The sequence below is a fragment of the Pongo abelii genome, chromosome 11 (genome assembly GCF_028885655.2).
Source record: "Pongo abelii isolate AG06213 chromosome 11, NHGRI_mPonAbe1-v2.0_pri, whole genome shotgun sequence".
Taxonomy (NCBI): domain Eukaryota; kingdom Metazoa; phylum Chordata; class Mammalia; order Primates; family Hominidae; genus Pongo; species Pongo abelii.
The window spans coordinates 68,293,024-68,315,867 of record NC_071996.2 but is presented as its reverse complement, the minus strand read 5'-3'; the positions used below and the strand labels follow the sequence as shown (position 1 = coordinate 68,315,867).

Below are 22,844 nucleotides of genomic sequence, written 5' to 3'. Positions count from 1 at the left end.
ACCCTACTTGAGGCCAGCTGTTGATAGAAGAATTAAAGTTTAGGCTGAGACTGGTTTATTTCCAACCCAAATTTTATATTAAAGGAGGTTTTCTTGTGCCTTAACCATGAAGAGTAGATAATGCAGGAATTTTAGATGGTAGTTGGAGAAGTGGAGGGATATTGTTTGCTTCAAATTAGGCACATATATAGCCTAATCTTAAAGGTAGACACAGATTTTATGTATAATAAAAAATGATGTTATGGAAGACTTGAAAAGAATTCTGTTTTACATCTGGGGAGGTGGCAGCTAATGGGGAAGGGGTAAATATGGGGAGACTTATAAATATTGAGATTGAAGTCTTTTAGAATTTCTAGAGCAGAGGTTAGCAAACTATAGTTCTTAGACCAATTTGATCCACTACCTGTTTTTGAAAACAAAGTTTAATTGGAATGCAGCTATGATCATTCATTTACAAATTGTCTTTTTTGTACTACAACAGAATTGAATAGTTGCAGTAGAGACCATATGACCAGCAAAGCAAAAAAAAAAAAAAAATTGTTATCTAGTCCTTTACAAAAAGTTTGTCGACACTTTTTCTAGAGGGTAATGGAAGCTGAGAGATGGAGGAGGAGTATCTATCACATCAGCATTGGTAAACCTGTAGAAAGGTGAATGCAAAATGATAACAGTTGAGCAAGCAATCTTCTTTATTCCTTCACTCCCTATTCCTTAATATTCTTGAGGCCTCAAAGGAAGAATGAATGGAGAGAAATTGCCTACTGCTTGTGTGTGTTTGGACTCCTTCAAAAAAGAATGTTTGGTTGCATTAATTGAATGCAACCTGTCCATCCTCCAAATACATGCCATGAAAAGGCCCAATAGACACTCCTTTCACGAAAGTATTAAGAAGTACATTAGTGAAGGGATTCCCTGCATCCATGAAAAAATCTGTGGCTGCTCTCCTTTGCAGACCATTGAAATTGGATCTCTGATTTTACTGGAGATGATGAAATTCCATGGTAGCAAAAGCCAAGTGGCGATAAGCCCTTATACACCAAACACAAAGTATATACATCTCCCACAATGAAAAACTGAGACATAGAGGTATCAGAAAACATCGGCTTGCAGATGTTTTTGACAGCTGAGATAATGTCTTTGGTATATGCCTAGTGGTAGCTAATGAATGAAATATGTAAGCAGTACTGTAGCACCCCTTCACCTATATAATAGGAAAAACTCTAGCTCTGGTAGCAAAAAAGTTAACTTTAGTTGCTACAATCAAGAGTTACAGCATCTCACTCAGTTTTCAGACCTAAGTCAATTCACACTCCCAAAGCTTTTCCCCAAAGGGACCTGTAGCCATTTACCAGAGACTATGCTTTGGGGAAAAGGAAATAATCAGACCTTTCATACTAATTCCTAGGGGGACCCAAAAATATTGTGGCCGACTGTTCAAAGTGGAGACTTACAGTGCTCAGGTAACAAATGGAGTCTTAGCTCCAGTTGTACTCATAGTGGGTCTAGGGGGTCAGCAGATCTAGCCTGTGCTTATTTCCCCAGTTCTTTAATGAATAATTGGAGTAGACATACTGGGTAACTGGCAGAATCTCCATATTGACTCTCTAAACCAAGCTTGTTTAACCTGTGGCCTATGGGCCACATGCAACCCTGGATAGCTTTGAATGTGGCCCAACGCAAATTTGTAAACTGTCTTAAAACATTATGAGATTTTTTTTTGTAATTCTTTTTTTCCCCAGCTCATCAGCTATCATAAGTGTTAGTGTGTTTTATGTGTGGCCCAAGACAATCCTTCCTCTTCTAATGTGGCCCAGGGAAACCAAAAGATTAGACACCCCTGCTAACCCATAGAGGGAGGACCACGTGATAGGAGAGCTAAGTAGAAGACTTTAGAATTTCCCCTTTCTTCAAAGATGGTAAATCAGAAGTAATAACATATCCCTGAGGAAGCTGTCAAGATTGATGTCACTATCAAAGATTTGAAATAAGACTTGTGATATCTATCACATCCCCATTTAGCTCACTTATTTTGCCTTGGCAGAAGTTAAATGGATCTTAGAGAATGGCTGTAGACTACCCTAAACTTATTTATTGGGTGACTCCAAATGTAGTTGCTGACCCAGACGTAGTATCTTTATCAAACCACATAGCCCCTGGCATTTGGTATGTAGCTATTGACTTAGTTAATATCTTTTTCTGCCAATTTACAAGGACCACCAAAAACAATTTGTTTTTATCTAGCAGGGCCAAAAATATGGCTTCGCAGTCTTGCCTCAGGGCTAGATCAATTCTTAATCTTAGTCATCGTAACATTTCACAAGCCATCACACTGATCCACTACATTGATGATATTATGCTGATTGTCTCTGATGAGAAGAAAGTAGCAAATACTTTAGATATCCTTGTAGAGCATGTAAGAATTAGAAGGTGATAAATCAGCCCCATAAAAATTCAGCAAAATTTCTGGGCATTCAGTAGCCACTACGCTCGATAGGCTTTTTTTTTTTTTTTTTCTTTTTTGAGAGGGAGTCTCATTCTGTTGCCAAGGATGGAACACAGTGGTGGGATCTGGGGTCACTGCAACCTCCGCCTCCTGGGCTCAGGCAATGTTCTTACCTCAGCCTCTTGAGTAGCTGAGACCGTAGGTGAGCTCCACAACACCCGGCTAATTCACGTATTTTTTTTGTAGAGATGGGGTTTTGCCATATTACCCAGGCTGGTCTTGCACTCCTGGGCTCAAGCAATTCACCTACCTCAGTAGTGCTGTAATTACAGGCATGAGCCACTGCACCCAGCCTCAATAGTCATTTTTGAATTTGGGGGCAACATTTACAACATTTGAATATGCTACCTCAACCTGTTTACAGAGTAACTCATAAGGCTGCCAGTTTTTAATGATGATCAAAGTAGAAGAAGGCTCTGCAGCAAGCCCAGCAGTACAGGCTATGCTACCACTTCAGCTTTATGATCTAGCAAACTCAATGACTCTCTTAGTATCTGTGCCAAAGAGAAATGCTCTATGGAGCCTCTGGAAAGTGCCAATAGCAGAATCACAATGCAGACATCTAGGGTTTTGAAATAAATATTTTCTTCAGATAACTGTTTACTTTTTGATAAACAGCTTCTGACTTGCTACTAGGTAGATATTGAATGCATAATTATGGAGTGTCAGGTTATCATGTGGACCAAGTTTCCCATCATTATCTGGGTAAAATCTGACCTGTCTTGCCATAAGGTTGGCGATGTACAACAGCAATGTATCATTGAGTGGAAATAGTACATGAGACAGAACTAGAGCAGATCTGGATAATACAAACAAGTTGCATGAACCAGGGACTCAGACTTCTTTGGTAGCAACTCTAATGGCATTGCCTCGTCTCTTTCAACTCATGCCTGTGGCTTCTTGGCGATTCCCTTAGTCCAGTTGTTAGAAGAAAAAACAACAACAACAACAACAACAACAACAAAAAACAAACAAAAAAACCCCTCAAACCTGATTTGCAGATGAATCTGAACAATACACGAATACTACCCAAGATTAATGACTGTTTAGCACTATAGCCCTACTCATGAGTAACTGTGAATAATACTGGATAAGGAAAATTTTTTTTTGTAGGTAGAGATTTGAACAGTAAATATGGTTGTCCACTATGTTGGGAATGAGACATGCCTAGAAATACAGATCTATATTGGTCGTCGATGGGTAGTTGTTAATGGTTTTTATGGTCAGAGTTGGAAGGAACAGGATTGGAAGATCGGTGACAAGGTAGTTAGTTTGAGGAAGAGGTATGTGAATGAACCTTTCAAAATGAAAAGACCTTGAAAAAATTTGTATCCCCTCTGAGTGCCCACAAAAGCACATCCATTGCAGAGGAGGCTCTTAATAATCAAGTGGACAAAATGACACATTCTGCATGTCAGTCAGCCTCTCCAGCTGTCTCAGTGGGCCCATAAACAGGGGTCTTGGTCGGAAGACTGGAGCTGTGTATACATGGGCTCAGCAACATGGCTTCCCCTTTGTAAAGTTGACTGGGATAGCGCTGCTGCTGAGTTCCTAATCTGCAGAGTCCAACATTGAACCCCTGAGGGTATCAGCCAGCCCCTGGGTGGCAGGTTCATTACACTGGATTTCTTCCTTCATTGAGGGGGCAGAGACTTCTCCTCACTAGAATAGACAAGTATTCTAGATATGGATTTGCCCTTCCTTGACATCACCAACATCTGTGGACTCCTAGAATGCTTAAGGGCATGGTGAATACAAAGTAGTAGTTAGTGTAAGAAAGAAGCCATAGATATTCATTATGGCCTTGCAGCCAATTAGATAAGTGAGGGTTATTGTAGGTTTGCATATTTTTTCTTTTAAAATTTTTTTTTCAATCGGCTTTCTCAGGTTCAATGCACATTTTTTCTTTACCTCTTATATCTAGGTTTTTTTTGTATATATTAACAATTTTCTTCTCTCTCATTTTCATTTTAAAAAATGTTAAATAGAAGCCGTTGGAGATCAACTTTCCAATTTAGGTAACAGAATATTTAGTGGGTCTGTGACAGAATTTAAGGAGTAACTCAGAGTCACAGCAATGACTACAATAGGACTCTATGTCTCTCGTTTTTGAGGAGATAGAACTTCTTCACTTATAAAGAAGGAGTTAGACTTTGTTAGGTGAAATATAGAATTGTGTTGTTATTGTACAGGAGTTTCAGTGTGTGGGAGAGGATGCATGTGGAAGCTGAGTAGTCAAAAGTGTAGACTTTGCTGCTTATCAGTTTACCATGTCTTAGTTCCAAATTTACTGTATTAGCCTGCTGTGTAATAATGGAGCTGGGCCTTGTAAATTTCTTTTTTGCTGGCTCGTACACTGTTAAGCCTTGTCAGTAGAGGGCACTGGAGGGACACTGAAGTGGCTGAGGCTTCTCTTTCTGGTTTCTGTGATGCTCACTGGCTAAGCTCCTTTTGAGCATAGTTTTCCTCCACTGCTCACTCCCCAATATGATTTTCTCCAGTACTAGGTATCCACAGAACACAGCTTTTTCTAGAGTTGGTGTTCCCCACACACTGCACTTTCTTTAGTGCTTGATTTAGGCAGCAGTGGTGTACCCTTGAGGCACAGACACCATGGACCTGCTCTGTCACCCAAGTCACTGCTCCCCAAACTCTCTCCTCAGGTCCACACATGCCAACTCAGGGCCCCACAAGACTGGGTGTCTAGGGAGCCAGCTGCCCAACCTTTGTCCCAGGCAGCCAGCCCAGAGCCGTTGTTGCCTGTGTGGCACATGAAAGTGCACTAAACTCCTGCAGGGGACAACCTCTGTGATTCCAGATTCCCTCAGCAGCCAGCAGTTTTCCTCAGCACCTAGCTAGTTCTAGGGTTCTGTCCCCCGGCTGTGAATGGCCTCTTCTGGAACTTCAGGGGCAGATTTCTGGTAAGTCCCATGAATGAAGTACTTCTATGACTTTTTACCAGGTAGTCAAAGCTAGGGCATCTCCATAGACATCTCTGGATCTCAGCCCTGGTGAGAGGAGAGCCCTTCCTTGAACATTTATTTCAGCCCTAGGGGGAGTGGTTGCCCCTTATACTGTATTTACAACTCCTGCATTCTTTAGAATTCTCCTTAACTCTCACTAGGCAATTTCCTGTTACTCCAATCCTCTTTTAATACCAGATTGTATTAAACTCTCTCTGTTCAAATTAGCATGTGGTTTCTATCTCCTTACTAATCCAAAAGCCACCAACTATGTTTACAAGGTAAATAGATGGACAAATGTTTTAAAATGCAGTGCCTCTGCCGGGGGTGTGGGGAGGGGCAGGGAATACCAGTTACATGAATAATCTCTGGATCCACCTAAATCACTCCTCAGAATTCCTCTACTCTGTAGTATGACATAAGTAATCAATGTGTATCTTTCATACGTAATGTAAAAGTCATTCACAGGTGTAGATGTGGCAGGAAAGAGCATGTGAGCCCCTGAGTTTGTGACTCCCTTGACAGATAATGTAGTACCATAATTACTTGTTTGTGTCAAACTGTCAAGATAGAGTTGGCTAGCTCACAAATCAAGATTCTATCAGCAACCTTTCACATTCAGAGATGACGATGAGGGAGATGTCTATCTGACCAGGGGTAGCTGAGAAGTTGGATGTCTGACCCTGTCCTTCTCAGTATTGAAACCTGTGCCTCACGGTTGCTGATGGTTAACTCTGTCACTGAGCTTTTTGTCTCACAACATGCAGATATCTTTGTTCAGAAAGCTGTTCTTAGTTTATAACAATTGCAAGTAGTTTAGTTATCCACTGGTGGCATTGCCCAGCCACCCAGAGTAACTCTACTTTGCCTTTAGCTGAGAGAATGTGGCTGTGTCCATGCAGTTTGCTTTGCATCAGTGTTTGTCTCTTGTCATACATCCACATGCCACTTCCTGCTCAGAAGAAATGCTGCCAAGGATGTAAACATGAACTTAAACATAATCAAAACTAACAAACTACAGCAGCAAAACACCATGAAATTTGACCCACCAATAAATGCAAGCAGAAATGACTTTCTGCCACTCCTCTGTTCCCTAACACTTTAACCAGTAGATGAGGGGCACGTAATAAAACTTCTACCCAAGCACTTAAAGGTTTATTATCAGGGCAAGGTCTTTAAATTTTGTTTTTCTTTGTTTTGTTTTGAATTCAATTAGGAAATACAGATGGTAGATAATGTGTGGCAAAGATCCAATGAGTTTTATAATAATTCACAATAGTGTACTTTTCTTAATCTATAATCTATATTAGGATATTGGGATGTAATTTTGTTTTTTTTCTGCTTAGTGTGGTTACCCCTAACTCTTTACAGCATGCTTTAACTCAGTAGTAAGGAAGTTTTGTATACCAAATTAGACATCATGGCAATTAAATTCATCAGGAACCAGACTTTAAACCTCTGGAGTTGTAATGGTTTATTGTCACAAACATGGACACAAGAAGTGAGAGGAACCACTATCTTCTTATTTCATTAAATGTTACTTTCATGTAAAATTATAATGTTCTGCTTTCCACTACTTCAGAAAATTGCTTCAGTTGGAATTTTTAGGTTAAATGAACAACTAATATTTCTGCAACCTATGCTTCTCCACCTAGAGGGACAATCATGATGGATCTTACCTTGATATTTTCCCTTCTCGATTTGTGTTTAAACAAGATCCCCAGGTGATTCATAGTCACTTTAAAGTTTGAGACGCTGTAGTCTAGATAACTGGAAGCTACCACTTTTTAGTTAGATTATCTTAAATTTGTAAGATTTCAGATGGAAGCATATTTTTACCCCTGAGAATAATCCATTGATTTTAACACAGCGAGTGTCACAACCAGTTAAAATTGTGTATATTGCTTTAGCTTTTCACTTTATGAATTTTTTATTAATAACTTTTTACAATGGCTACATATGTACCAGGTTACAGATTAATAACTTTTTAAAACCAGGTCTCTGAATTTCACTCTTAGGAATTCATAAGAATTTAGAATTTAGAAGATCTCTGAATTTTTCTTTTTTTTTTTAGTTTTTAAAAACTATTTTATGATTTTTGACTTCTCTTCCTCTGTGAATCTGATCTTTGGTAATTAGCAAATAGCCATCTTGGATAGGTGTGTTTAAAGGTTTTAGAAAGAGTACAAGAAGAACAAACCCTTTGTCTGCTAATCATTTCTAATGTGCAAATATGACATGTTATATCCTGAGTTTGCTGTTGTGCTGATTTTTTTCTTATCAATTCTCAAACTTCCAAGTCCAACTGGAAGTTGACTGTACGAGAGATTTGTTTTGTTTCATGAGCTGCTTTTACATAGGGCTTCCAATTTGGCAGGTAGTACTGAAAAGAAACATGACATTATTCCCAGAAAAAGGAATTAAGAATCCTGGTTTAATTTTACTCATTTATTTATTGTGTATCTTTTGGCTTATGTCTTTTATTGTACAGGTATCAATTTTCCCATTTTTATGATTGGAATAAAATATTTTTAAAATGATTTTACAGAATCATAATTTGCAGTAAAACCTCAGTGCCTCATTTATATCAGTATAAGTCCCTGAGTCTTTTTGGAAAACTGTGGATCATTCTTGCTTTGGATTTTATCATATATCTCCATGTCTAAATATCTTCTATTCATTTACATCAAGAATCTATTTTGAAACACCCATCTTTGGCGTATTAGAAATTAGTAATGTGGTTGCCTTTGGACAGATACAACCCTTATCAGATGCTAGTTTTGATTTGCCCAAAATCTTGTGATCTAGACAAGTAATCTTAACCCTTGCTGCTTGTTAGAATTATCTGGAGAGCTTAAAGTAACAACAAAAGCAGAGTATATGCCCTGCCCCCACACCAATTAAATCAGAGGTGAAGCCTAAGGCACTTTATTTTTTAAGAGCTTTTCACTAATGTATATCCAGAATTGAAGACAGCTGATGGAGATGCTTAGTGTTGAGTGTCATTCAGCATTAATGGAAGCCTAATGTTGCACATTAACAGCAAAGTACAGAAAAGTCATAATGAAAATCCCATCGATGTTGGAATCTTTAAGTGATCAGGATTGATAAGAGAAGATTAATCCCTTCAGAAATAGTCTGAAAAGATCAAAACATCATCTTCCTACTTCTAGGCTCTGCCTCTGTAAGGTTCTCAACCTCTTAATCTTCCGTTTTAAGATCTACAACCTTATTTTCAATCTTTATTACTGAAAAAGTGCTTTGAAAAGTTTTTAAAAATCATTCATTTGTAAAATATTACCCAATGATAGGAAGCTATTTGTAGTTTTTATGGTTTTTCCTCAGTTTTTTTTCTTATCACCTTTTATTTAGGATATCATTTTATTTTAGATAATTTTATTTTAGATTATTTTAGATAATTTCAGTTAAATTTATTTTAGATAATTTCAGTTAAAAGCTCAGGAGTTTACACTGAACTTGAGTTTGAACACAGTTAGAAAAATGCTGGTCTTAAACTGAACTGGCATGGCCAAGCCACTTAATCTCTTTGACTCTCCATATCTGTCAGTAAAATTGGAATAACAAAGGCTAGGTGCAGTAGCTCATGGCTGTAATCCCAGCACGTTGGGAGGCTGAGACAGGAGGATCCCTTGAGTTTGGGAGTTCAAGATCAGCCTGGCTGGGCAGCATAGTGAGACCTCATCTCTACAAAAAAAAAGAAAAAAAAAAAAAAGAAAAAGAAGAAGAAGAATACTTCACAATATTGCTGAGAGAATGAGAACTTGTGTATTAAATGTTATTTAATACCAGGGACCTAGTCAACATTTAACACAAGTTAAGTATTATTTTTGTTGTTGTTTCTGATGAAATCTTGGTCCTCTTTCTTCCTTTTTCCAGTCAACAAATTTTTCTGGGTGCCTACTATGTTACCAACATTGTGGTAAGTGCCAGAAAAACAGCCATGAATAAGATGCTATCCATGTCTCTCATGAGCTTTCCTTGACTCCTTTATCAGAAGCATCCCAAACTAAAACCTACTAATTGAGTGGGTCTTTACATAGATACACATGCACTCACAATGATAGGATTACTGTCCTTCTGATGAACAATTCCTCTAGTTTATGATTTATTCTAAAAAGAACTGTCTTCTATCTGCATCATTAATTCTGTCCTTCTTTTCAATTCCCACCCTATCCACAAGTATGATTTCTGACATAAAATGTTTTGGGAAAACTATCACTACTGTAGAAGAATCTAGTTCTGCCATATCCTCCTATTCTGTGCTTTCTCTGAACTATTTTTCCATGTTCTGTCAAAATATCTCAGGGAGTCCAGCTCAATTCTTCTCAAATTCCTAATTTAGCCTACTTCTAGCTACAGAAAAATTGAGTGTCACTGGATAGCCCTGGGGAAGGGGATTTTTGGTAGTCCTCTCAGGAACAGAAAGGAGGTGAACACAGGTTGATGAATATCTACCTTTTGTCAAGATACGGTTAGAGGCGATGAGGTTGTAGTTCATCAACTGGGAACCATTTCCCTGTGAGACCCCAACATTTTGACCATTCTTATCTTCCTGGAACCCCATAGATGAGGTTGCTGCCCTATTATTCTGGAAGTGCCCTGAATCCTAAGCCTTAGGATCTTGAAGGCATCACTACAACTATTCTCTCTGCCAAGATTCTCTTTTCATTTTTCACTACAGCCCATTAGGCCAGTGCTAATGAAGTTCAGTTTTAAAGGTCAACCAACTGTTGCACATTTAACATCTCTCAAGTGTGAGATAAGATTGTAAAATTACCTCCACTTGACATGGATAATTTATCTGTGTTTTCATTTGTCTTTTTTTTTTTTTTTTTTTTTTACCACCCCTCCTTCGTAGGATTGGAAAAATTGGACTTTCCAGTCAGTCTCTTTTTTTCTATTCTTAAAAGTAGGTATTTCTCTATCGTCTTTGTTTTACATTACATTTACCCCAAGACTGACTCAAATTTTCATCTCTACTGCAGAGCTTTTTCCTAATTTCCAGTCGCATATATCTTTTTGCTCTTGGAAACTCACTTTGGAAGTTCCATTAGCATATTACATTTGCTATGTCCAAAACTGAACAAATTATCTCCTTAATTCCTACCCTGAATCTATACTTCTTCCTGTGTTTCTTGCCTTTGTTAATGTTATCACTTTACTTATTTGTATTAGTTTGTTCTCATGCTGCTAATAAAGACTTACCAGAGACTGGATAATTAATAAAGAAAAAGAGGTTTAATGGACTCACAACTTAACATGGCTGGGGAGACCTCACAATAATGGCAGAAGGTGAAAGAAGAGCAAAGGCATGTCTTACATGATGGCAGGCAAGAGAACATGTGCAGGGGAACTCCCATTTATAAAACCATCAGGTCTCGTGAGACTTATCCATGACCATGAAAAACAGCATGGGGGAGACCACCCCCATGATTCATTATCTCCATCTGCCCCTGCCCTTGACAGATGGGGATTATTACAATTTAAGGTGAGAATTGGGTGGGGACACAGCAAAACCATATCACCATTCATCTCCCATTCTTCCCTTTCTCTCACCAAATCCTATTGTTTGATTCCACTTCCTGGACTCTCTTGAAATCATTCCACTCCATCCTTTGACCCCTCTCATCTCATTAATATCCTTCACCTTTACTGGGGCTGAAAAACCTGTGATTTTTCTAAAACATAAATTTGATTGTGGTCTTTTCTTAAAAACAGTCCTCTCCATTCCATCTATTTTGGAAAAAATTGGTAATTTCCAAATTCACTGAAAGATGCACAAGGGTTTTTATGAACTGATCTTTAACTGACCTTTGAGCCACATCAGTTGTCATTCTCTCCCTGTGCCTTCCACTTATGCTGTACTCGAGGACTGACCATGCCTTTTCTTGCTTTTATGGTTTTGCATCTGACATTCCCTCTCTATTTTCCCTCCTGTCTACCTGCCTAAAATGTACTTGTATTTCAGGATTTTGCTCAACAGTGTCATCTCTAGGAAACTTTCCTTAACATTTCTCCTGACCTTCTACATTGTTTTCCTTTCTTTTTTTTTTTTTTTTTTTTTTTGAGACAGAGTCTTGTCGTGCTATCCAGGCTGGAGTGCAGTGGCACAATCATAGCTCAATGCAGCCTTAACCTCTTGAGCTCAAGGCATCCTCCCACCTCAGCTACCTGAGTAGCTGGGACTACAGGCGTGCACCACCACATTTGACTAATTTTTGTATTTTTTTGTAGGATGGGGTCTTGCTATGTTGCCCAGGCTGGTCTCGAACTCCTGGTCTCAAGTGATCCTCTGGCCTCAGCTTCCTAAAGTGTTGGGATTATGGGCATGAGCCACTGTTCCAAGCCTGTGTAGCTTTCTTAGTCTCCTGTCATAGCACATATCACACTGCTTTGTGACTGTCCTCTGGCTTCCTATATTTCAATTCTGCTTCTTGAAGGTAAGGGCTATCTTTAATTTCTTAACCACAGCCTAGCACAACATTTGACACATAATTAATTACACAGCTGTCATAGTGTGGTTCTATAACTTCTTATATTCTTTTCAAAAGCTTAAGAGGTCATTTCATTTTTTACCTGAAGTTCATAAAGCAACCAAACCTGAGAAAGATTGGAATCTCACTTTTATGAGCAATATATGTCAGAATTGGGGTTATCTTTTGGAGCAGAAGTATCCACTCCATACTGAAAAGAATATAGAGCACTCCAATTAGAAATAGTATATAGAACTAAGTTCTGCCTATTTTGTTTATTCAGCTTAAAATTTCCTGCCAAAAGCCAGAGAATCCATCTTAGAACCTGGTTTTCTTATTTTAAATTTAGGGAGAACTTTGGAAGAGAAGTTAAAGAAGGTGTAAAAAGTTAATTTTCATTGCTGTAAATGATATTTTCTGTAAAATATGTTTAGACCTTAGGAAGAACAGGCATTTTCCCTCCCCTTTGTCCCTGCAAATTTCTTGACTGGCTATCACGGCTCATAGTATGTAATCGTTTCCTGAAAAGTCCTATTTTTCTTTTTCTTTGCTCCTGTTGTCCCATATTAGGGGTTAATAAACTTGCTGTCCTGTTCTGAGGGTCAATTGCAAGCAATATTTTATCAAACCAAATTCTGCTTTTTTAACTTTATGACTTCTATAGGCTCCCTACAGACACTTCAAGTAAAGCTAATGAATTCTCTTTTTACTATTAGATCTTGTATTTCTGTGAGCTATTAAAACTAGCTGTTATATAACAACAAATTAAATGCTGTTGATTTTCTTGTTTTTAGGGGTTCCTTCAGGATTCACAAGTACTATTGGGTTGGAAAATCTGGGAGAATGATAGTTTACTTATTGATGAAACTGCTCTATTATCGTTCATTAAGCTGGAGTAGATCACAGTTTGAGGGTAAACTACATAAAATGAAGGCCACTATTTTAGATGGATGCCTGATAGTACTTATCAGTATACCCTTGCTTCCTTATGGAGCTCTCTTTTTTGTAATTTATTTAATGAGGTCCTTTGATTCCTTGGTTATCAAGTGAAGATATTCTTTTTTAACTCAAAATATATTTATAAAATTAATTTTATACATAGTATATAGTGGATATTAGAGTTTAAAAAGAATGTATTTTTTAATGGAGACGAATATCAATATTTTTGCAACCCCAATAAATTGTAGTAAATTGTAACAATTATTTTCTTTCAAAAGTGTAATTTTCTTGAGGACAAGATATCTTTGTATTCTCATTAACTGTAAGAGTACATTGGTAGCTTATGTTCAGTTGTTGGTTAAATGAATGAATTGAGCCATGCCTGTAGGACTGAATAGCTACTAATACCATCTATCATTTCTGTTTATAGGTACTACCATTTAAAGATACCTGCTTCTCAGCAAATCTATGATAAAAAATATAAGTAACAGAAGAAGAAATAACTGTTATTTGTCAAGTGACAAGCTTTTAATGTCAGAATGGCTCACCTAAAGCGACTAGTAAAATTACACATTAAAAGACATTACCATAAAAGGTTCTGGAAGCTTGGTGCAGTAATTTTTTTGTTTATAATAGTTTTGGTTTTAATGCAAAGAGAAGTAAGTGTTCAATATTCCAAAGAGGAATCAAGGATGGAAAGAAACATGAAAAACAAAAACAAGATGTTGGATTTAATGCTAGAAGCTGTAAACAATATTAAGGATGCAATGCCAAAAATGCAAATAGGAGCACCTGTCAGGCAAAACATTGATGCTGGTGAGAGACCTTGTTTGCAAGGATATTATACAGCAGCAGAATTGAAGCCTGTCCTTGACCGTCCACCTCAGGATTCAAATGCACCTGGTGCTTCTGGTAAAGCATTCAAGACAACCAATTTAAGTGTTGAAGAGCAAAAGGAAAAGGAACGTGGGGAAGCTAAACACTGCTTTAATGCTTTTGCAAGTGACAGGATTTCTTTGCACCGAGATCTTGGACCAGACACTCGACCTCCTGAGTATGTTGAAGAATATTTATTGTTTATTCTTTATCACCAGGCTTTGCAAGGGAGAGAGGGGTGAGCTAAGGAAGTTATCTGTTTTTTTAGCTACTCTAAGGCAGAAAATCAGCAAATACTGTTTATTTAACCTGTTGTATTTATTTTTTGCTTATAATGATTGAGGCTACATATCCCTATTTACGCTTGGTGAGGCAGTGCAGATATGAAAAGTTATTAGCTTGGAAATTAGAAAACTGAATTCCAGATCTGACTGCTATCCACAAGGAAATCCTTTATTCCTAAATACTGTGGTTTTCTCATCTATTTAGGGGGAATTAGTGGACAATTTTTTCCGGAAGTAGAAGGTAGAGGAATTGTTTCCATTTCTCTGTGTATTTCTTTAGAATAAAAATGTTTAAAAATATGCCAAGATTTTGGAACTGTTGGATAATATTTTACATATGTATAAACCAATTCACAGACTTTGTGATTACTTTGACTCAAAGTTTTTGAGTACCTAATTATATTTCAGAATGCCCTATTTGTTGTAAACAATCCCGAGTAGCTGGGATTACAGGCGCCCGCCACCACAGCTGGCTAATTTTTTGCATTTTTAGTAGAAACGGGGTTTCACCATGTTGCCCAGGCTGGTCTTGAACTCCTGACCTCAGGTGATCCGCCTGCCTTGGCCTCCCAAAGTGCTGGGAGTACAGGCATGAGCCATTGCGCCTGGCCCACCCTCAGCAGATTGTTAATTATTATTATTATTATTATTATTATTATTATTATTATTATTTTGAGATGGAGTCTTTCTCTTTCACTGAGGCTGGAGTGCAGTGGTATGATCTCGGCTCACTGCAACCTCTGCCTCCCGGGTTCAAGTGATTCTCCAGTGTTGGGCTCCCGAGTAGCTGGGACTACAGGCGTGTGGCACCACGTCCAGCTAATTTTTGTATTTTTAATAGAGACGGGGTTTCACCATGTTGGCCAGGCTGGTCTCGAACTCCTGACCTCAGGTGATCCGCCCACCTCAGCCTCCCAAAGTGCTGGGATTACAGGCGTGAACCACTGCACCCAGCCCCTCAGTAGATTTTTAAGTGTACAAGATAGGCCAGGTTCGGTGGCTCACACCTGTAATCCCAGCACTTTGGGAGGCCGAGGAGGGCAGATCACCTGAGGTCAGGAGTTTGAGAGCAGCCTGGCCAACATGGTGAAACCCCGTCTCTATTAAAAATACAAAAATTAGCCAGACAGGGTGCTGTGTGCCTGTAGTCCCAGCTACTGGGGAGCCTGACGCTGGAGAATTGCTTGAACCTGGGGGGCAGAGGTTGAAGTGAGCAGAGATCCATGCCATTGCACTCCAGCCTGGGCGACAAGAATGAAACTCCATCTCCAAAAAAAAAAAGAGTACAAGATAAGCAAACCGGAAGCAAACAATGCGTATGTATTTTGCTTTGCTTTCTGGATATTAGAGAATTACATTTGGCAGTGAACTTGAAGATAACTTTTGGTCTATTGTTTCGCTCAGGTTTTTCTAGATTTAGGATTATCAATACCGGATCCAAGTATATGAGTCCCTTAACGTTGAAACTGTGTAGCTTAGATTTCTGTTGAGCTATTCTAATCTAATTGATTCAAGTTTAAGTTGCTCATAATTTTTAAATGAATGTGTAAAGAAACTAATATCTATAAAATATTCTAGCTGTTATAACAAGGCACATTATAGTTCCTTTTATACAGTAATAGATTAGAATGCAATATTGCACTTTACCGATTTGAGGAGAGGTTTTGACTGAAAAGTAATCTACATTAAAAATCAATAATCATGATTTTTATTCTTTTGACATGACAATCAGTGACAGCTCAAAATGAGCTTTTTTCTCCCAATATAGCATTAAGAAGCTGCAATAATTTTCAATAATGTTAATCGCTAAGTAAGTGAAAAACAAGTAAGCACATTAACAACATTTTTTGGTGGGAGTGAAGATTTAATTATTTCTTACTTTGGACAGGGTTTTGTACAGACGGTAAAGATTTGTTTTTTGACTTAGTGATCTGCCCGCCTTGGCCTCCCAAAGTGCTGGGATTAAAGGCATGAGCTACCGTGCCTGACCTGGCCAACATGGTGAAACCTCATCTCTACTAAAAATACATATATTAGGTGGGCATGGTGACATGCGCCAGTAGCCCCAGCTACTTGGGAGGCTGAGGCAGGAGAATCACTTGAACCCGGGAAGCGGAGGTTGCAGTAAGCCGAGATTGCACCATTGCACTCCAGCCTGGTGACAGAGCAAGACTCCGTCTCAAAAAAAAAAAAAAAAAAAAAAAAAAAGATTTGTTTTTTACTTTGAATGTAACCAGTATCAGCAAATAACACATTTTCTGCAGAGTTGCTAATGTTTTCCATGCTCATTAGAAATATAGACCTAGTTTCTTCCAAAGCCAGATGGTCATGTGACTGATAATTTAAGCATGTTTCTATGTGCCAGGTTTTTCAAATGGTTTGACTGGAATGATACAGTTACTTTGGCAAGTTATTTTAATTGCACTATTTTAAATATATAAAACAATTTTCAAAGCATACATTTAACATGTTGTTTCAAAATGAATGGGGTTTATGAAATTATATTGTGAAATTTTATTACTTGTATTAATGATATAACATGACATTTTTACTTGATAATGGTAATTATCAGTTAAGCAAATAAATCCTAGTTTAAACTGACGGAAAATCTTGCAAGATTAAAGTGATAACATTTTACTAGTATGAATTTTTGTGTAATTTTATACTTTAAATCTTCAAAACCATTTTATAATTATCGATTAATACTATATTAATTAACCACATAGCAAATAAAGGTAGGAAAAAAATCTTATACTCAACATTTCACTTTCTCCTCAAAATGCTTATAACAAATCATAGGTTTCCTCTTTTTTTTTCCTTTAAAAATAAAATACAATACGGAATTTTTCATAATTTTTACTTCTAGTTTATGTTGGTTATAAACTTGTATGGGTTCAAAATATAAGCTTATATTTAGTCATTTATTTCTGTGTAATTGTGGTTCAAGTGTGTATATGGATAGTTTGTGTTTGAGCTTTTTTATTAATTGGTAGTTTATCCAAAATTCAATTTAGAATAAATAATTTGTTTTTATTTATGAATGATGAAGAAGGTGCTTATTTTTTCTGCCCATGCACCTGTATCATGCTTTGAAATCATGAAGAAACTGAAGAGCAATGCCACTTTCACTCAGAACCCATCCTCTCCTTTTTCTAATCTGTTGTTGACATCTTCTCTTGATATTTTACCCCAATCCAACTCCTTTTTTTATCACTACAAATATTCCATTCTAAAGACTTGCTGTTAGAAAAGGGTATCAGAGACATTCCTGTTGAGGTATGACTATGAAAGTAATTAATGGGATAATTTGTGTATCTTTTTTTAGGGCGGTTTTCTCAGGCCCCTAATATCACACTGGAGGCTACAGTTTCCCCATTGGCCCTGGCAGAGGAACTGAAGGGTGTTGGGCTCTTATCTCCATGAGTAAATGATTTACTTCCTTATCTTTGTGTTTGAGCAACACTGTTTAATTGTTCACACACTGTATTTACTGTGCCTTTTGACTGTAAGGGAGGATTTCATAGTCTGTTGTCCAAAATTGTACAGCCATTTATGGTTTTTAAGTGACCTTAAAGATATAGTTGCTTTATTTGCTTATCTTTCCCATAAACCTCACACAGTTTTATTTTATGTCCCAGTGACTTGAAGCCCTCTCCTATATGTTCTTTCATTTAATCCTCACCTCCATTCAGCAGGCTTGGAACTGTGGTTATCTCTACATCTCTAGCCTCAAAGGCTGGAGACTATGCAGACTCACCTGCACCCCAGTGGCTTAATATGAAGATATTTTTCATTGAGGAAAGACATTCCTATACAAATGAATTTGAGATCAATTTATAACTAATGTTTTTAGCTAATGGATAGTACCACTAATCAGTCAAGGGCACTTAGGGTCTCTCTCCCTGTGCCCAATCAATGTTTTAGATGGTGACATGAGCACAGGACTTTTAACATGGATTTAGGTCTTTATTTAGATCTTTATTTCTATGTATTTTTTAAAGGGTTTTTTAAATGCTAGTCTTATTTAATAGTAGATCAAATTATTGGAGCAAAATCTTTAACACATGGCAAATGGCAGTACTTAATAAGTATTTGCTGAATGATGAACATCATAAAAACATAGATTTAGGCTGGACATGATGGCTCACGCCTATAATCCCAACACTATGGGAGGCTGAGGCAGGAAGATTGCTTGAGGTCAGGAGTTCAAGACCAGCCTGGGCAACATCACAGACTGTCTCTATTTTAAATAAAAATAAGAAGAAGAACATAGGTTTTACAATAAAACTATTTTTTCCCTTTTGATTCTGTGTACAGATTAAGTAAATTGATTCAATAAATCTAGGAAATACTTAAGAAACCTATATTACATAGTTAGGTAAATATCTAATTAAAGATAATCTTTATAAAAATGATTTAATAGGGTGGGCGCAGTGGCACATGTCTGTAATCCCAGCACTTTGGGAGGCCGAGGCGGGTGGATAACGAGGTCAGGTGATCGAGACCATCCTGGCTAACATGGTAAAACCCCGTCTCTACTAAAAATACCAAAAATTAGCCGGGCGTGGTGGCGGGCGCCTGTAGTCCCAGCTACTCGGGAGGCTGAGGCAGGAGAAATGTGTGAACCTGGGAGGTGAAGCTTGCAGTGAGCCGAGATCACGCCACTGCACTCCAGCCTGGGCGACAGAGTGAGAGTCCATCAAAAAAAAAAAAAATTAATAAAGTGGTACAATTTTTAAAGTTGCAAATATGAAAAATGGATGATTTCTGCATGAAATAAGAAAAATTTGGTTTTTATTTGAGCAATTATAAGGATTTGTCATTTTTACGTGCTGTCTCATTGTAGGTTATTTTCACTATTTAAAATGTTATTTGCATTTAAAATTATATTGTTGAGAAAGCTATAATAACATGTTGTAATCCTTGATATGTTGTCATCTCTGTTGTAGACATCATCTCTGGGTGAGTGATTTGCTTGTAAAAAAATTGTTTTGATTTATTTACGTTTTATATAGCATTGAGATTATATTACATAGAAGAAAACTATCATTTTTCAGTGATAAAGATTCAATAATGATAATGTTAGCAATGGTATAGCTGTGAAATAAAATAATAAAATTTGTAATTGTTTTTCTACTTCTTTGACTTCTTCTAGATGTATTGAACAAAAATTTAAGCGCTGCCCTCCCCTGCCCACCACCAGTGTCATAATAGTTTTTCATAATGAAGCGTGGTCCACGTTGCTTAGAACTGTCCACAGTGTGCTCTATTCTTCACCTGCAATACTGCTGAAGGAAATCATTTTGGTGGATGATGCTAGTGTAGATGGTAAGAAAGCACATGCAAATTAGATTGTTTCCCAAATCCGTATGGTGGTATCTACAGTCTACTTGGTTATATGGTGCTCTCTGTACGCCATCTCAGAGCTTGAATATAATAGTTTGGATAGTGGGTATGCTGAATGAAATTAGAATCCAAGGATGGACATATTCAAATATTTTCAAATGCAGAAATGTATGAAACACCATTATTCGTAACTATGTAGTCCTCAATGTGAGACTGTTATTGTAAGGCATAGAGGTTAAGAGCACAGACTTGAGCCTTTGAGTCAGGCTGCCTTGATTTGAATCCCAGCTCTTTTCCTAACCAACTATATGACTTGGGCAAGTTACTCAACCTCTCTGCTGTGATTTATCAGCAAAATGGGAATAATGCCATATTTCATCAAGCATATTATGTGTCGTTAATTTATAAATCACTAGAGAAAACCCACAGCTAATTAAACTTAACATGTCATTGATTATAAGAAATTGATTATAAGAAGAATCCAATTGTGTAGCTTAAAATTGAGGAAATACAGAACTAGTACATAACTTCTAGAGTTGTTTTAAAGACTAAATGAGTTAATATAAATAATATATCAATAAATAATATAAATGAATAGTTAAAAATCACTAAAGAGTCACCATGTTCTATTTTATTTCGGTGTTCTTAAATATTCCAATATTACTTACAATGTTAGCCAAATTCTTTAGTACATTTCCACTTAAAATTGGAAGTCAAATACTAAATTACACATTTTAAATTGGAATCACAAGGCTAATTTAACAAATACTCTAACTTGTAAATTTTCAAACATCATAAGTATTTTAAATATTGTATCAAACAGATACATATTATTTCAATGATTACAAAATTTATTCCTTAATAAATCCAAGTTTGGAGTTAGATTCCTGAAGGTCAGATGTCTCATTTTATCCTCCCAGCAATGTCTTGTGATGGTGAGTCCTATTATCCTCATCTTAAAAAACTGAGGCGCAGAAAAGGTAAAATTCCTTGCCCAAGGTCACACAGCTAAAAGTAATTGTGCCATAAAGTGAAATCAGGGCATCTGATTTCATGTAGCTTTCTGTTCTTAACCTCCCAAATAAAGAGTGTGCATGGGAGCTAAATTTAGGGTGCAGATATAAATTTACGGGAAGTTCATATGTTGTGAGTAAGTAATTTTTTTTTTTTTTTTTTTTACAAATTCCAACAGTGAGAGGGTATATTGAAGGAATGTGTAGTAACTCCATTTAAAATAATTCTAATCAAGAATGTTGAAATTTTTACAAGCCTCTTAAAACAGAAAATGTTTATGATTGTGTATTTAAGATGAGTTACAATTCTGCTTGTCTTTCTGAGAATTATTTCTGAGGTAGTTAGAAGGTGTTAAAAGCTTAATCAGAGAATTATTTTGAGGTAGTTAGAAGTTGTTAAAAAGTTTATTACTCTGAGACAACAGTGTTTAGATAGATTTATTTTTCCACAAGGGTTGTTCCTGCACTTTCCTCTCTTATGAATGTTTAAGCTTTAAATAAGCAGCTCTCTTAACTGAACCACTGGAGAATTGAAGAAAAGGTTATATTATCACAGATAAATTCAAAGTCATCTGCATTTGCTTCTAAAATCTGGCAGAAGCAAACTTTTGCCCCAGGACATTTATTGATTTTCTTAACATTCCCAAATCTTTTTGAGGCTATGTTTTGGGCCCAAGAAGGCTGCTTGAAGAAGTGCATTTTGTACTCAATAAGAAATCAAAAATTTAATTGTGAAAAACAGGCTTAAGAAGTTGTTTCAGAATATGAACAGCTGGGTGCAGTGGCTCAACCTGTAATCCCAGCATTTTGGGAGGCTGAGGCCTGCAAATAGCTTGAGTTCAGGAGTTCCAGACCAGCCTGGGCGACATGATGAAACCCAGTCTCTAAAAAAAAGAAAAGAAAAGAAAAATTAGCTAGGCTTGTTGGAGCATGCCTGTGGTCCTAGCTACTTGGGAAGCTGAGGAAAACTGTTTGCAGCCCAGAGGCGGAGGTTGCAGTGAGTTGTGCCACTGCACTCCATCCTGGGCGACAGAGCAAGACCTTGTCTCAAAACAAAACCAAACAGACAAAAAAAACAACACTGGATTGACATTTGTTAATAACTTTTTTAAAACCTATGATTTCAAATTTTGCTTATTACAAACCTTATCCAATTTGGTATATTGAATATCTTAAAGTATATACCCAATACTCAAATTTGCCTGTTTCATATTTTACTAAATAAAACTCTGTCAGGAGACTCCAAAGCTTTCGCAAATTTTTCTGCTGACTCTGTGTAGGAATCGTCCCAAACTGCTATAGCCGTGGACTTTCTGACGTGGCTCAACATTTTGGTGTTAAATTATTTTGATCCTTGCTTAAATATCAGAGGTCTTTTGATATTTGACATTTTTCTTTAAGATTTCCAAATTTAAACAACCAATTTCAAAGCATTGAGTATCTTTTTGGCCAAATTCCATATCTTTCACTCTTGTAGTCAATCTTCTCAGACTTCTAAATGAGTCTTCTGAACAGCTAGGGTTGACTCCATTTGAAGTTTCTCACTTCCCTCCAAACACATTATATTTATTGATAGGAAGTGTGCAGAATAAGTGTGTGTTACAGTGTTTTGTGTTACAGTAGTGATAATTTGCATAGCTAGCCGTTTTCCCCAGTAAGGAGTTAAAGATAAAATTTTCATTTTACTGGAAGGACACATGCAACTGTTAAGATTATGAATTTGGAAGGATCATTGCTCTGTGGTTTCTTTAGCTTTCATAAGCTATATATGAAAATACATTTAGAAAGAATCCTGATTTTTTTTTCCTTACAGAGTACTTACATGATAAACTAGATGAATATGTAAAACAATTTTCTATAGTAAAAATAGTCAGACAAAGAGAAAGAAAAGGTCTGATCACTGCTCGGTTGCTAGGAGCAACAGTCGCAACAGCTGAAACGCTCACATTTTTAGATGCTCACTGTAAGTATATATGTATGGATATGGTTGTAACATTTTCTCTCCTTCTCCCTCTAATTTAAAAGGTAAGGAAGTCTTTTCTTTTCTAAATGCCTAATTGCATTTTCTTTAACAGCGTTTTCAACTGGTGATTATAGCAATGACAGCCAAAGCAGATAACAGTTCTGTGGAGAAAATTCCTTTCACTTATGCAGAATTCTTATCTCCTTTGTGTTTTAAGTTTCCTCAACTTTAATGTTCTCCAGTTACTAGCTGTTCCAGCCAGTTATCCTTGCCTCATTTTTTTTTTTCCATGTTTCTTTTCTGTTAAACAAACAAACAAAAAAAAGTGTTTTTTTGTTTGTTTGTTTGTTTTCTTGATTCCCACACTTCAAAGTGAATGAAAGCTTATTTACTATTTAAATGTGGCTGGGCATGGTGGCTCATGCCTGTAATCCCAGCACTTTGGGAGGCCGGCGTTGATGAA

The 22,844-nt window shown here is 37.0% G+C and overlaps 1 protein-coding gene across 6 annotated transcripts in view; it reads left to right on the top strand.

The window, feature by feature from the left end:
• The window catches only part of GALNT3 (polypeptide N-acetylgalactosaminyltransferase 3), a 47,216-nt gene that overhangs the window by 10,753 nt on the left and 13,619 nt on the right, over positions 1 to 22,844 (top strand). For all 6 annotated transcript variants that reach the window (XM_054549426.2, XM_063712842.1, XM_063712841.1 and 3 more), the window contains 3 exons: positions 13,330 to 13,953; positions 19,215 to 19,387; positions 22,232 to 22,381. In XM_054549426.2, the coding sequence (XP_054405401.1) occupies positions 13,439 to 13,953; positions 19,215 to 19,387; positions 22,232 to 22,381 (838 nt within the window). In that variant the 5' untranslated portion in view covers positions 13,330 to 13,438. The remainder of the gene's footprint in view (positions 1 to 13,329; positions 13,954 to 19,214; positions 19,388 to 22,231; positions 22,382 to 22,844) is intronic.